A 12,573-nucleotide genomic window follows, 5' to 3' on the forward strand; every position below is an offset into this window, starting at 1 on the left:
ATCCTTTCATCTTCCCAGCCTCACACCCGGTGGAAAAAAGGAATTTTCTTTCCCAATAGTTTCAGCAAAGGTCCTGTGCCTGACTCATTGAACTGATTTGGGTCATGTGTCCATCTCCGGCTGGCCAGGCCTGGTCCATCCATAGTCCCTTCTCAAAACCTATGGTTAGTGTGGCTTGGAAGGTAAGTCACATGATGTGCTCCATCTCCTACTCGCCACCCTTTTTCTCAGAAATCGTGTCTGCTCCCACAGTGTCATTTCTCCCTCTTGACTGTCTCTAGCCTTGACCTCACTCAAGGACCCCTCGGCTCCATTGCCAGTCCCCACCGTGTTCCTCCCACCCAACAATGGTAACGATGCACGTGAGCTGAGAGCTCTTACTATATGCTAAGCACAAGCTCATTACGTTGCTGTGTGAATCCTCGCAGCACCACAATACTATGAGATAGGAGTTATTATTATCCCCATTTTATAGGTCAAGAAACTGAGGCATAGAGAGGTTCATTCCTGAACCAATGACTAGAGTCAGAAGGACACGGAGTTCTGATTGGCCAGGTACGAGTCATGGAGCCAGGGTGTGAATCTGATGCCACTAAACTGCACAGACCGAGAGAGGAAAGGGGTTCTTCAAATAAAAAGCATGTAGGAAGAAGGAAGAATAATGTGGGATGGGAGAAATAGAAGATGCCCCCTAAATTAGGTGGCAAATGATGGTAACCCAATTTGGACCAATTTGGGGGAAGAGGGGGCTGTGCTATCTTAGGGAATAAAAAGAAGGTTTGAAAAAAAAAAAAAAGGTTTGGGTATAGCCAAAACACTGGCAGGATGGGCTGCAGCTGGCCTTCAGGAACAGCTGGAACCAGTCACTCATACTGAGAGAGTGCCTGGACTCCCATCTGGGCCTCTCTTCCTGTCTACTTCAGTGGGTTCCAAGCACAGATGCCCAGAGAAGGGCCTTGACTGGCCAATTCTAGGTCACGTGATCACATGGGATCAATTAGCTGTGCCCAGTGGGGTGGGACCACAGCAGAACATGGCAGCTCCCAAGAGAACCACAGGGTTGAAGCTGTGGGAATAGCAGTGGCGGTTTCTAGAAAAAAGTGGAGTAGGGAACAGGGTAAATAAAAATGTAGGTGTACCTTGAGGGCAAGCATGATGTGTGTAAGAGTTGGGATGCTTATAGCTGCAGGGAACAGAGAACATCATACTGGTCAGCTTAGCCACAGGGAAGCCCTCGGGGCTGGTGGTTGCGTGGCCCAGTGAGGTCATCTTTCCATTGCTCTGCTCAGCAACCAGTGTCAGCTTCATTCTAAGGCAGGTGCTCTCTGGGCCATGAGATGGCTTCCAGTGGCAGTCATGTAACAGATGAGAAGAGAAAGAGAGCCTCCCGTCCGGCCACAGGGTGGAAGTTCTTCCCTCCAATCTGAATGGACCCGCTTATTGGTCACGTGCCTCCCTGGACCAGTAACTGTCATCCGGAGAGTGCCACGCTCCGACTGACTTAGGCTGCGGTTCCTGAGCCAGTCCTGGTGAGGAGGATGGCTGGCCAGGATCGCCTTACCTAATCAGGACCCGCCCTAGAACCGAGGTCTTCTCTAAAACGACTTGATCCCCCAACCCAAGGGCGTGGGGTGGAACAAACCCAGGGAGAGTCCGCCCTGTGCGTCCTCATCTCACGACCTCCCTACCTCCTCCGTGCAGGGGTCCTGTGGCTGTCGGTCGTCTCCGAGGTGCTCTACATCCTCCTGCTGGTGGTTGGTTTCAGCCTCATGTGTCTCGAGCTCTTCCACTCCAGCAATGTCATCGACGGGCTCAAGCTCAATGCCTTTGCGGCCGTCTTCACGGTGCTCTCAGGTAAGGCAGAGGGCCTCGGGCAGTGGGGCAAGAACACACCGGAACCAACCCTGTGCCCAGAGCAGAGGGGAATGCGGGAGCTGGAGCCACCCTCGGGCTAAGTCCTGATTGGTCCGCCTAGGTGACCATGGGCCAATCGGTTCTCTTCTCTGAACCTCAGTGTTAACAATTTGTAAAGTAGGATTTGTCTGCTCCCCTAGTCTCTGATTCAGCATGTGTTTACTGAGTGTCTCGTGTGCCAGGTCATGTGTTTAATAAGTATGGGGTTATAGTAATGAATGGAAACAGACAGTTCCAGTGCCTCATGGAGCTTAACACACGTGGGAGAGAGAGATGGGTTTGCTGGAGATGTATTGAGGAGATGAACGCCCCATGGCGGGTGATGGATTGGATTTGTGGCACGAGGCAAAGGGAGGTGGTCGTGAAAGTGGGCGGACGGTGGCGTCTTTCACGGGGATATGAAAGGGGAGCCTGCTGGGTGTGGTGGGCACATCGCTCATCTGCTTTATCTTATTTGCCCTTGAGACCTCCATGGGGAGATGGCCAGCAGGAAGTCTGGTGAACAAACACATTTGGAATCTCAAGGGTGAGGCGGGGGGGTGGGCAGAGATTGTGGACAAAGGCCAAGGATGTTGAGGGTTTTAGGAAAAATCGGATGGTCAGCGGAGGCAGCTTGACTCAGGGAGGTGGAGACAGAAGGCTCCAAGCAAAGGTCATGGGATTAGGTGGCCAGGTGCCCCGAATAGCCTCAGCAGACCCGGGTCATAAGGGGTTAAGCCAGGAGTTTGCCAGAAGGGAGTCAAAGGAGCCTGTAAACCGTAACTTCAGGAAGCCTGACAGAGCAGTGGCTTGGCTGTGTACGACATCTGTTCCTAAAAAGCCAAATGTAAACTGAATTTCTATAAATCTAATCTTATTCTTCATGCACGGGAAGAACTCTCTATTTAATGAAACCGAAACGATGAGCCTTTTGGTGAGGGAAATAATCGCCCCCTAATTGAGGTATGTGTATATAACACAAGGATCTCTCAAAGAATAGAGAGCGGAATTCAAGAAATTATAGCATGCTGCATAGATCAACACATGCGCATTGTCCTTCCCAGGATGTGGGAAATCTAACCAGAATAGTAAAGGGAAGAAAAGAAAAACACAGTGATCCTCACAGCACAGTGCTGATTTTGGCTGCCCTCCCCTTCCCCCATGACCCTGTTTTCAGTTATTCCAGGTCGAGAGATGGGTTATTCTTTGTTTGCTGTTATTAAATGCGTTTATTATGCCTGAAATCAGTTGTTGTTTTTTTTTTCATATTGTATTCATTTACTCAACCAGCACTTACTGAAGGCCTCCTGGGCTCCAGGGTCGGTACTAGGTTTGGGGGAGTCAAAGAAAAAATGACTCAGTCCTGGCCTCCTGAAGTTTGCCATCTTGTAGCGACACAGACTCATCAAACCCTTGTAACATGGCAAGTTGACCTTCATGAACTGGGTGTGGTGAGTCCTGCAAGGGGGCACCTACGTTTGCCCAGGGGGTGCCAATGGGTGGGGTGGGGCCTGAGGAAGCAATCATTTGAGCTGAGACTTGGAAAAAAACTTTAAGAGTTTGCCTTGATGGACAACTCGGGGAGGGCATTTTGGGTGGAGGGAACAGCATAGGAAAAAGCTTAGTGAGGTGGCATATTCTGGAAACTTCACATAGTTCAAAATAATGGGAACGTGAAAAGTCAGGCGAGTAGGAGTGTTGAGAGATGAGGCTGGAGAGCCGGGTAGGGGTCTTGGTGCTTTGCAATGGTCTGTAGATTTTATCACACAGGCAATAGGGAGCCATCGAAGAATCCAGAGCAAAGGGTGATACGGTCAGGTTTGCATTTGGGGATGAGGGTTCAGGGTGCAGCACGGGAGAAGTGGAGCCAGAATGGAGGTGAGGAGGCCGGCCAGGAGGTGAGAAAGGGTGAGGCCCCAACCCCATGCAGTGGCTGTGGGGATAGGAGATGCAGGCACAGTGCCTGCAGACTGATTAGGAGAGGTGGGCGGGGGAATGAGTAGGTTGGAAGAACCGAGACTCTAGGTCAAAGGTTCCTAGTGTGGAGTCCACAGAATTCAGAGAGTCCATGAACCTGGATGGGGGAGAAGTTACATCTTTATTTCTCTAACTTGTAACTGACATTTAGAATATCTTTCAAATATGAACGGAGGTAACGCACCACAGTCGTGGGCGGCACCTGTGACATAGTCACCAATAGGAACCACGTTTTTCATATGCACATATCTTGAAATGCACTCCTTCAAAAGGGCAATACTTCTGAGAGCTTCCGCTGAATCTTATCTAACATGCTAATGAAGAAGCATGTATATTACTATACAACACATTTGTTTGAATATTTTGCTAATTGTATTTCCGTATAACTGGTTTCTTCTATAATCCTTTTATTTTATTTTATGGAGCTGAAAACATTATTCTGGGGAGGGGCGCCTAGGTCCAGATGGCCAGACCCCTGATCTGGGCTGGCATTTGGCCAGGATGGGATGGTACCACCAAGATGGGGAAGGTGGAGAAAGAGCAGCTGGGGGAGATGATGGGTCCCTTCTGAACAGGTTGGGTGTGAGGTGCTGCGGGGTGTCCAGGCTCCTTTCCTTGTCAGTGGTTTCATCTCTCCTTTTCTTTCTCTCTACCAAGCATCAAAGAATCCCCTCCATTATCCCAAGCATCCAGCCCTCCCCTCAACCTGCTTACTCCTGTCACAAAACAAAAGCTGGTGGCCAGCCCAAGGCAGCTGTCTCTGGTTCTTCAAGCCTCTCTCGTGGGGAAGCGGGTAGGGGGCTCTTCCCCCCTACCTCAAAGGGCTTATCAAAGTTTTCACCCCTCAAAAAACCCCAGTTTCCTTCTAGCGGGGAGTCCCACTGCTAAAGAAAATAAGATCATCTCCGTAATTTCAGGCATATAAACAATGCACGGCTCAGGGAGGTTAACTGACTTGCCCAAGGTCACACAGCTGGTCAGTTGTGGAGCTGGGATTAAACCCGGCTCCTGCTGGCTTCAAAGTCCTCTGCTGTTTTCTCAGGATCGTACTGCAGGAGTGACCGGGCGGGCAGGGCGGGAGAAGACTTTTAAGTCCTCAGGAAACAGTAACTGAGAAGGATGTAGCAGCCAGATGATGTGATAAGCAAGTGGTGGAGAGAAAGGATTCTGTATTCATGCCTGGGAGAAAATAAACCTGGGAGAAACATGAGACCAGGAGAGAGCCAAGCCCCCGACTTGCCTGGCCTGGAGGAACCAGGAAGCTGGCCTTTCAGGAGCCCCTTGAGAACAAGGCAGCTGGCGGGGGTCGGGCGGGGGGCACGGGGAGTTGGGGGCGGTTGTTTGGGGAGGGTGAGAAGCTTGGAGGAGTTGGGTGGGCTTCTGGTTTGTTGCTGTGGGAGGGGAAGGAGTGGGCGAGCAGGGTGGGGGAGAGCCCATCGACTGAGTCCATGTGGGGAGAGGGTTGGGCTCTGATGCTGCCAGGGCTGTGATGCTGCCAGACCAGCTCACACCGAGGGGTCCTCAGCCCAAGGTCAACGCCTTCTAGGGTAGAGGAGAAAGCAGAGGCAGGGCAGCCCCTACGGGAGCCAATTATTATAATTAATTATTATAATGAGCCAGTGGGTTAGGATTCATCGTAATTGCCAACACGGACTGAGATGCCATGCTGCACCAGCACTGGGCTGAGCCTGCTGCATGTGTTAATATCTTTATTCCTCAGTGTCCTTGTGGGAGGGACATTACGTCCATTCCACAGATGGGAAAACTGACTTGCCGGCAGTCGCATAGCTAGCCAGTGGTTGAACCCAGAGCCTACCACATAGAGTGCTTTGAGCAGGGCTTGGCCCCCAGGACTTCAGGTTGTCACTGTTGTTATTATTATTATTACTCCTAGTTGTCCCTGAATAAACTGAAGGGCAGATCAGGGCCCCAGGGACCAGCCCTGTCACAGCGAGGCTGGGGTGAGGGGTTTGGACTCTATAGCCAAGGGAGAAGGGGTGGTGGGGCAGGGCCAGCAGGGCTATGTTCCCAATTCTGGCAGGAGGGTGGTTGTACAGATTGTTGGTCCTCTGGTCCAGAGCCTAGAGCTCCCAGTGCTTCTAGGGACCTACAACGTGCTTTAATTTTGACTGCTTTTAAAATCAGGAGAAAAACATAGAATAATAATGAAGGCATAAGAATGAATCTAGGCTGGACTGGTATTTTTTTATACCACTGCCATCATAAAATGTAATTTTTAATATTTCTTTTATGGAGGAACGGACCCATGAAGTCAAAAATGCCTGGGGCCCTTGAAAGTCATAATGTGGCCCTGCACTGGGCCACGGCTTTTCTCCATCTCTCAGGCCTGAGCAAGACTAATTCCAGAAGGGGGTGCAGCTCCAGCTGCCAGGGTCCCCCCGCCTACCCAGTCCTGTGACTGTCTCTTCCCCCAGCGGCCAGGGTCTTGTATCTTGGAGGGGATGTGAAAGCAGGCTGGAAGATGTCTGTTCTTCCCCAGTTTCTCCGAAAAATGAGGCTGATCTACTTAGGAAGAAAAGAAAGTCATTTGGAGAACTCCTGGATGGTCAGGCTAACACAGGTGGGCTTTTAGTAAAAACTGCACTGGAATGAAGTGGAGCACGTCTGTTTCCAGGAAAAAAAATCAGACCTCATGGAGAAGTCAGCAAGAGTCTATTTTGTTAAGTATCGAGAAAAGGGAATTTTGCGATAAAACAAAAAATGACCAAGGATGAGGTTGCTCTTTGAATCCGGGAAACTAGAACCTTATCTTTTATGTAATCTTGGCATTTTTGGCTTCATCATAAAGCATATATTTCACTGCACAGTACACCACTCTTGATCTTGTATTTAATTTCTTAACCTTATATACATAATGTGTGATTTGAAAATTTTTTTTTTAACTTTCTTTTTTAAAAATACAGAATATCTTAAATTTGAAAGGCAATTGAATGGAGTATAATGGGACTGGGGACGTTTTGATGCTTTTGTGACCAAAAAATACAGGGCCAGTGGGAACTTAGGTTAGGAATTAAAGTTAGAATCTTGTGTGTTTTTCTTTGAAGGAATTCTAATCTTACGCACTCAGAATGACTTCTAAGAGTTTTGATTGAGAAGCATTAAAGTCTTAACCATTACATACACTTTAAAAAAATTTCAGGGGCTATTTTCAAGGTGAGGTCTGAGTTGAAGGGCAAGCCTGTGAGGTGGACACCTACCTGTGTGTTTTGGATAGACCTTTGGGGAGCTGGAGGCCTGGGGCCTGAGGGACAAAGCAGGCAAATCCCACTGCACTGCAGACACCCGTGGGACCACCAGAATCCTCAGGAACCAAGCTGTGAGGCATGCACAGTGCTACCTGCTCCTCTGGACCCACCTCCCGCCCCACGAGCCTGTGAGTTCCAGGAAGGCAATTTTATAGAGCCCTTGGCCCTACGACCTGGTCTGAGGCTGCCTTCTGTGAGCCAATGTAAGCTGGTTAACCCATCATGGTTGCCTTTCAGTGGCTGCTGGGAAGCTTAGATCTGTTTATTTTATGTTCAGTCGTAGCAGCTTCCACCAAGCGAGGTTGCCTGTGGTCTTGAATTCCTCCCCAGTCCACCCTTCACTTAATTCTTTGGCTCTTCCTTAGAGCTTACTCTTGGTGTGATGATCTGTAACTTCCTACTGTAAACTGCCATTGTATTTTAGGGTGAGTTTCCTGAGACACTAATTCCACTGGCTACCCTGCCACCTTGGGCCTGTGCTAAAAAGAATCTCCTGCCCATAGCTCTCTGTGTTCAGTCCTCTGCCCTGGCCAGACCGGGTCTCTTGCTCATAACTGAGAGAGCAAGTACTTTTGTGTATTTTTGTGTCTAAAAGTACAGAGGGTCTAAATCAGAGAAATGAGGTTTTCAATATCATTAAAAGATTCTTTTGCTTGCAAGTGACAAGAACCCAATCAAATTAGCTAAAGGAAGAAGTTGGGCGGTGGCGTGATTGAACTCTGTTGATTCATGTAATTGAAAAGTACAGGGTGGTTATGCTTCAGGCAGGGCTGCATCCAGATGATCATGTCATCAGGAATCTATCTGTATCTCCAAACTCTGACTTCTTTTAGCTTCTGTCTCAGTCAGGCCCATCCATGTGGAGAGTGGATAGTCACAAGCAGCTCCAGCCTTACATAAGATTCCAGAGGCAGAGAGGACTCCTTTCAAGTACCTCCTGCAAAACTCCAAGGAAGACTATGATCAGACCAGCTAGGTTCATAGACTCATTCCTGAACCAGTCATCATGCCAGAGGATGAAATACTGTGATTAGCCGGGCCTGGGTCTTTAAGCACACCTGTGGTGTGGGCTTAGCCATGGACCAAGCAGGATTACTATGCAATGGTGGACAAGTGGTTGCCCAAAGGCATTGCTGACTGGAAGTCCCAGTGGTTGGGAATTGGTTGGCTTGTCAAGTTGGGAGATTATCAGGAGGTCAGCGGTGGAGCTAAAGGACTCAAGAGCCCCAGGAATGGTAGAGGTCTTCATCTGGGTTCCTCCAAAGCAGACCCTAAGGTGAAGATATGGGTGCAAGTAGTTTATTTGGGAAGTGATCCCAGGAAGTATGGTCGGACAGTGGATTTGTAAGACAAGAAGGCAGGAGGACCAATAAAGGGAATGATGGTAGGCGGATGACCACTGGGGGCAACTGGGTTTCCCTCTTGCTGGGGACCCTCTGAGAGACTGTGTAGGACACCCAAGGGGTGAGAAAGCAGTGGAATTTATTCACCATCTCTCATCCATCACTGGTTTAGGGGGCACTCCTGAGTCAGTAACTCCCCCAGAATTTCTGGCCTTCGCCACCTAAGATGGAAAGTGTTTGAGGAAGGAAGCCACCAACATGCACCGGAGCTGCCAGCCAAAGCTGCAGGTGACCTCTGGTGCCAGCCAGGTGGATATGGGTGAGGACAAACCAAGGCAAAGGGTGTTGTTCTGACATTAACTTGTGCCCTGCAATACAATTCTGACGCTATTTGCCATCAGATGCCACGGTCCCCAGCAAGACTGCCCCACTGCAGGTGCCACCTGTAAGTTCAGGGGGTCCCCGGGCTACCCTCGCCTCTAACCAACTGGCTTCAAGCCAGCTTTCTCATGACCCTCTTTTTTTTTTTTTTTTTTTTTTTGTGGTATGCGGGCCTCCCTCTGCTGTGGCCTCTCCCGTTGGGCGCGAACCCGGTTCCCCTGCATCGGCGGGCGGACGCGCAACCACTGCGCCACCAGGGAAGCCCCATCTCATGACCCTCTTAAGTTTGATAATTCATTAGGACTACTCACAGAACTCAGCAAAGCACTATACTTAGGGTTACAGTATCGTCATAAAGGATACAAATCAGGACCAGCCAAAGGAAGAGACACCCAACGAGGTCTGGGAGCTAAACCAAGGACAAGGTGAGGTTTTGTCCTCTAAAGCTAACCTGGCCTGCGTGATTCTCATACCCTGAATCCAGGTATGCGAGGAACACTGCATTTCTTTCATTTCTGGAAAAGAACTTCATTTTGATTCTGTGCTCCCATCCTCCTGGGCTGGTAGAAGATTTATTGTCAGAATTTTGAGGGGCTTACTCCCTACTGCCTTTGCCTGGGGCTGTGCTGCAATTGTCTCGTCTTATGCAGTGTCAGACAAAGAGGGGGTGGGGTTTAATCTTTGTCATTATCATCTTTATCATACAGCTTAGCCCCTGATCTGAAACCCTTGGGGCTAGAAGTGTTCCAGAATTTGGAACTTTTCAGATTTGGGCAGGTAACGTAATACATAAACCATCCATTACATAACACCCCAGTAGGGGCTGGGGCAGCACTGTGTAAGCAAACAGAGTGAAACACGTGAATATTCATTCTAGGGGGGAATAAATAAAGACGGTCAATAACCTCACGTCCATTCAGGTCAGGTTTTGGTGCTAAATGAGTTCAGGCCTTCAGGCCAAGTCAGATTTTGTGGCCAGATGAATTATGAAGAAGCTTTTGGATTTCAGAACTTCTGGGAATTTGAAATTGCAGATAAGAAATTATGGGCTCAGTAGCTTCCATTTATTGAGCATTTATTATGCCAGACACTGTTCTAAACATATTCCCTCTGTTGAACCCTACGCTGGTAGGTGCTATTATTATTCCCATTTTACAGTTGAGAAAACTGAGGCACAGAGTTAGTATGTGGCGGTTCTGGCTTCAAAGCCATGTGCTTTATTTACTGTTACATGGGTCCATGTAGGTTGCCACTGAGCCTCCTCTAGTGCCCTGTTCACAGGGTCCCTTCCAGGCCCCAGAGCTCTTTGCTTCTAGGGCCAGACGGGAGGTGGGAGAAGGGGGCTGGTGACCTCAGTGCCTGTGATGTCATCACTCCTGATCAGAGGTCTCAAGTGCAGTGCCTACTGGGACCATGTAGGTGACATAAGTGAGTCAAGCTGTCCAGATGTAACACAGCAGTGGATGTGGGGATGGCGGCAAACTGGGGAGTGCCCGCCCCATCAGCACCCCGTTGCTGCCGTGGAGGAAGGTGTACGGCATTCAAGGAAAGCCCAAAGCTGGTTTTTTTTATAGGAAAATCTCCTGATTTTTAATTCAAAATGTTTTTTAAACAGCTTTATTGGGATAGAATTTACATATTGTAAAGTTCACCCATGTAAAGTGTATAGTTTAAAGGCTTTTAGTAACCGTCGCAGAATCTAATTTTAAAATCTTTTCATCACCCCAGAAAGAAACCCCATACCCGCTAGCAGTCACTCCCTATTTTCCACCAAGCCCCACCCCATCTTTAGGCAACCGCTGATCTACTTTCTATCTCCATGGACTTGCCGATTCTAGACATTTTATATAAACGGGGTCATACACTATATGGTCTTTTATGACTGGCTTCTTTCACTTAGCGTGATGTTTTCAAGGTTCATCCAAGTTGTAAGATGTGTCACCACTGCATTCCGTTTTATTGCCGAATAATATTCCATGGCACAAATACACCACATCTTATTTCTCTGTTTGTCAGTTGATGGACATGTGTGTTGTTTTCCACTTTTTGGCTAGTACGAATAGTGCTGCTATGAACATTCATGTCCAAGTGTTTGTGTGGACATATGTTTTCCTAGGAGAGGAATTGTTGGCCTACCTAGTAACCCTAGGTTTAACTTTTTTTTTTTTTTTTTTTTTTTTTTTTGTGGTATGCGGGCCTCCCTCCGTTGTGGCCTCTCCCGTTGCGGAGCACAGGCTCCGGACGCGCAGGCTCAGCGGCCATGGCTCACGGGCCCAGCCGCTCCGCGGCATGTGGGATCCTCCCAGACCGGGGCGCGAACCCGGTTCCCCTGCATCGGCAGGCGGACGCGCAACCGCTGCGCCACCAGGGAAGCCCCTCTAGGTTTAACTTTTTAATTCAAGATGTTGTAAAACATTGTATTAGCCAACAAAACATCACTGCAGACCCTCAGCATCCTCTCCTGCCCCAGACAAGGACAATCCAACCCTTTTCTTCTGTTTTTTTTTGTCGGGGGGCTGCGTTGGGTCTTCATTGCTGTGCATGGGCTTTCTCTAGTTGTGGCGAGCAGGGGCTACTCTTCATTGTGGAGCATGGGCTCTAGGCGCGTGGGCTTCAGTAGTTGTGGCTCGCGGGCTCTAGCGCACAGGCTCAGTAGTTGTGGCCCACGGGCTTAGATGCTCCGTGGCATGTGGGATCTTCCCGGACCAGGGATCGAACCCGTGTCCCCTGCATTGGCAGATGGATTCTTAACCACTGGGCCACCAAGGAAGTCCCCAACCCTTTTTTTGTCCTAAGGACTAGAAGACAGCTCACTCTTTCTCTCCCTGACTCAGAGGTCCCTGTCCTAATCTCCTCGGTAAATTAAGGCTTCTAAAGATGAAAGCCAGGAGGGAAGGATTTTGCAGATGGGTTTCCCCTCTTTGCTGCAAAACCTCTGGGGCAAAGAAGTCCAGAGCCTCTTACCGTTTGAACGAAGTGAAAGGAAAAGGGGGGGAAAATACAGGGGAAAAAAGCATGAATTACCATCTAAAATCATTCCGCCATACCTATTTGCCAAATGGTCATTTTGCATACTTAGCGACTGACCTGAAGTTGATACTCATCAAGTGTATGGCTCTCCGTGTGATAAAGTTCCAGCTCCTTTAGAGTTTTAAATATAGAAGGCTTTTTTCTCACTTCGCCTCATTGGACATTTTAGGGGATTTTTTTTTTTTTTTACAAAGTCTGTTTTTGTCATTTCTAGTTGGTATTTATCAAATGTTACTTTTGTAAACAAAATCTAAACTCCATCCCAAGACCACAAAATGTGGCCTTTGCCGTCCTCTCTAACTTCATCTCCTACCATCAGCCCCCCTTGCTGCTCTTCACGCTCTCTGAGCTTGGTCCTGCCCAGGCCCGTGGTCCCCTCCGTGGGGCTGCCTTCCCCGCGTGAGCCTGGCTCACTTCCTCCTTCAGCCGGCTGTCACTCAAATGGCATCTCCTTAGGAGCTCTTTCCTTTCCCCCAGTCGTTTCCTTCCCCTCCTGCTTGTTTTTCTTTCCTTTTTAAAAATATTTATTTCTTTATTTTGGTTGTGCCGGGTCTTTTTTTTTTTTTTTCTTTTTGCGGTACGCCGGCCTCTCACTGTTGTGGCCTCTCCCGTCGTGGAGCACAGGCTCCGGACGCGCAGGCTCAGCGGCCATGGCTCACGGGCCCAGCCGCTCCGCGGCACGT

At 49.0% G+C, this 12,573-nt stretch overlaps 1 protein-coding gene across 1 annotated transcript in view; it reads left to right on the forward strand.

The window, feature by feature from the left end:
- Positions 1–1,705: 1,705 nt before the first annotated feature.
- The window catches only part of GSG1L (GSG1 like), an 80,920-nt gene continuing 70,052 nt past the window's right edge, over positions 1,706–12,573 (forward strand). The window contains exon 1 of the mRNA XM_028499423.2: positions 1,706–1,854. Within this exon, the coding sequence (XP_028355224.1) occupies positions 1,770–1,854 (85 nt within the window). The 5' untranslated portion in view covers positions 1,706–1,769. The remainder of the gene's footprint in view (positions 1,855–12,573) is intronic.

Source organism: Physeter macrocephalus, chromosome 14 (assembly GCF_002837175.3).
Source record: "Physeter macrocephalus isolate SW-GA chromosome 14, ASM283717v5, whole genome shotgun sequence".
Classification (NCBI taxonomy): Eukaryota; Metazoa; Chordata; class Mammalia; order Artiodactyla; family Physeteridae; genus Physeter; species Physeter macrocephalus.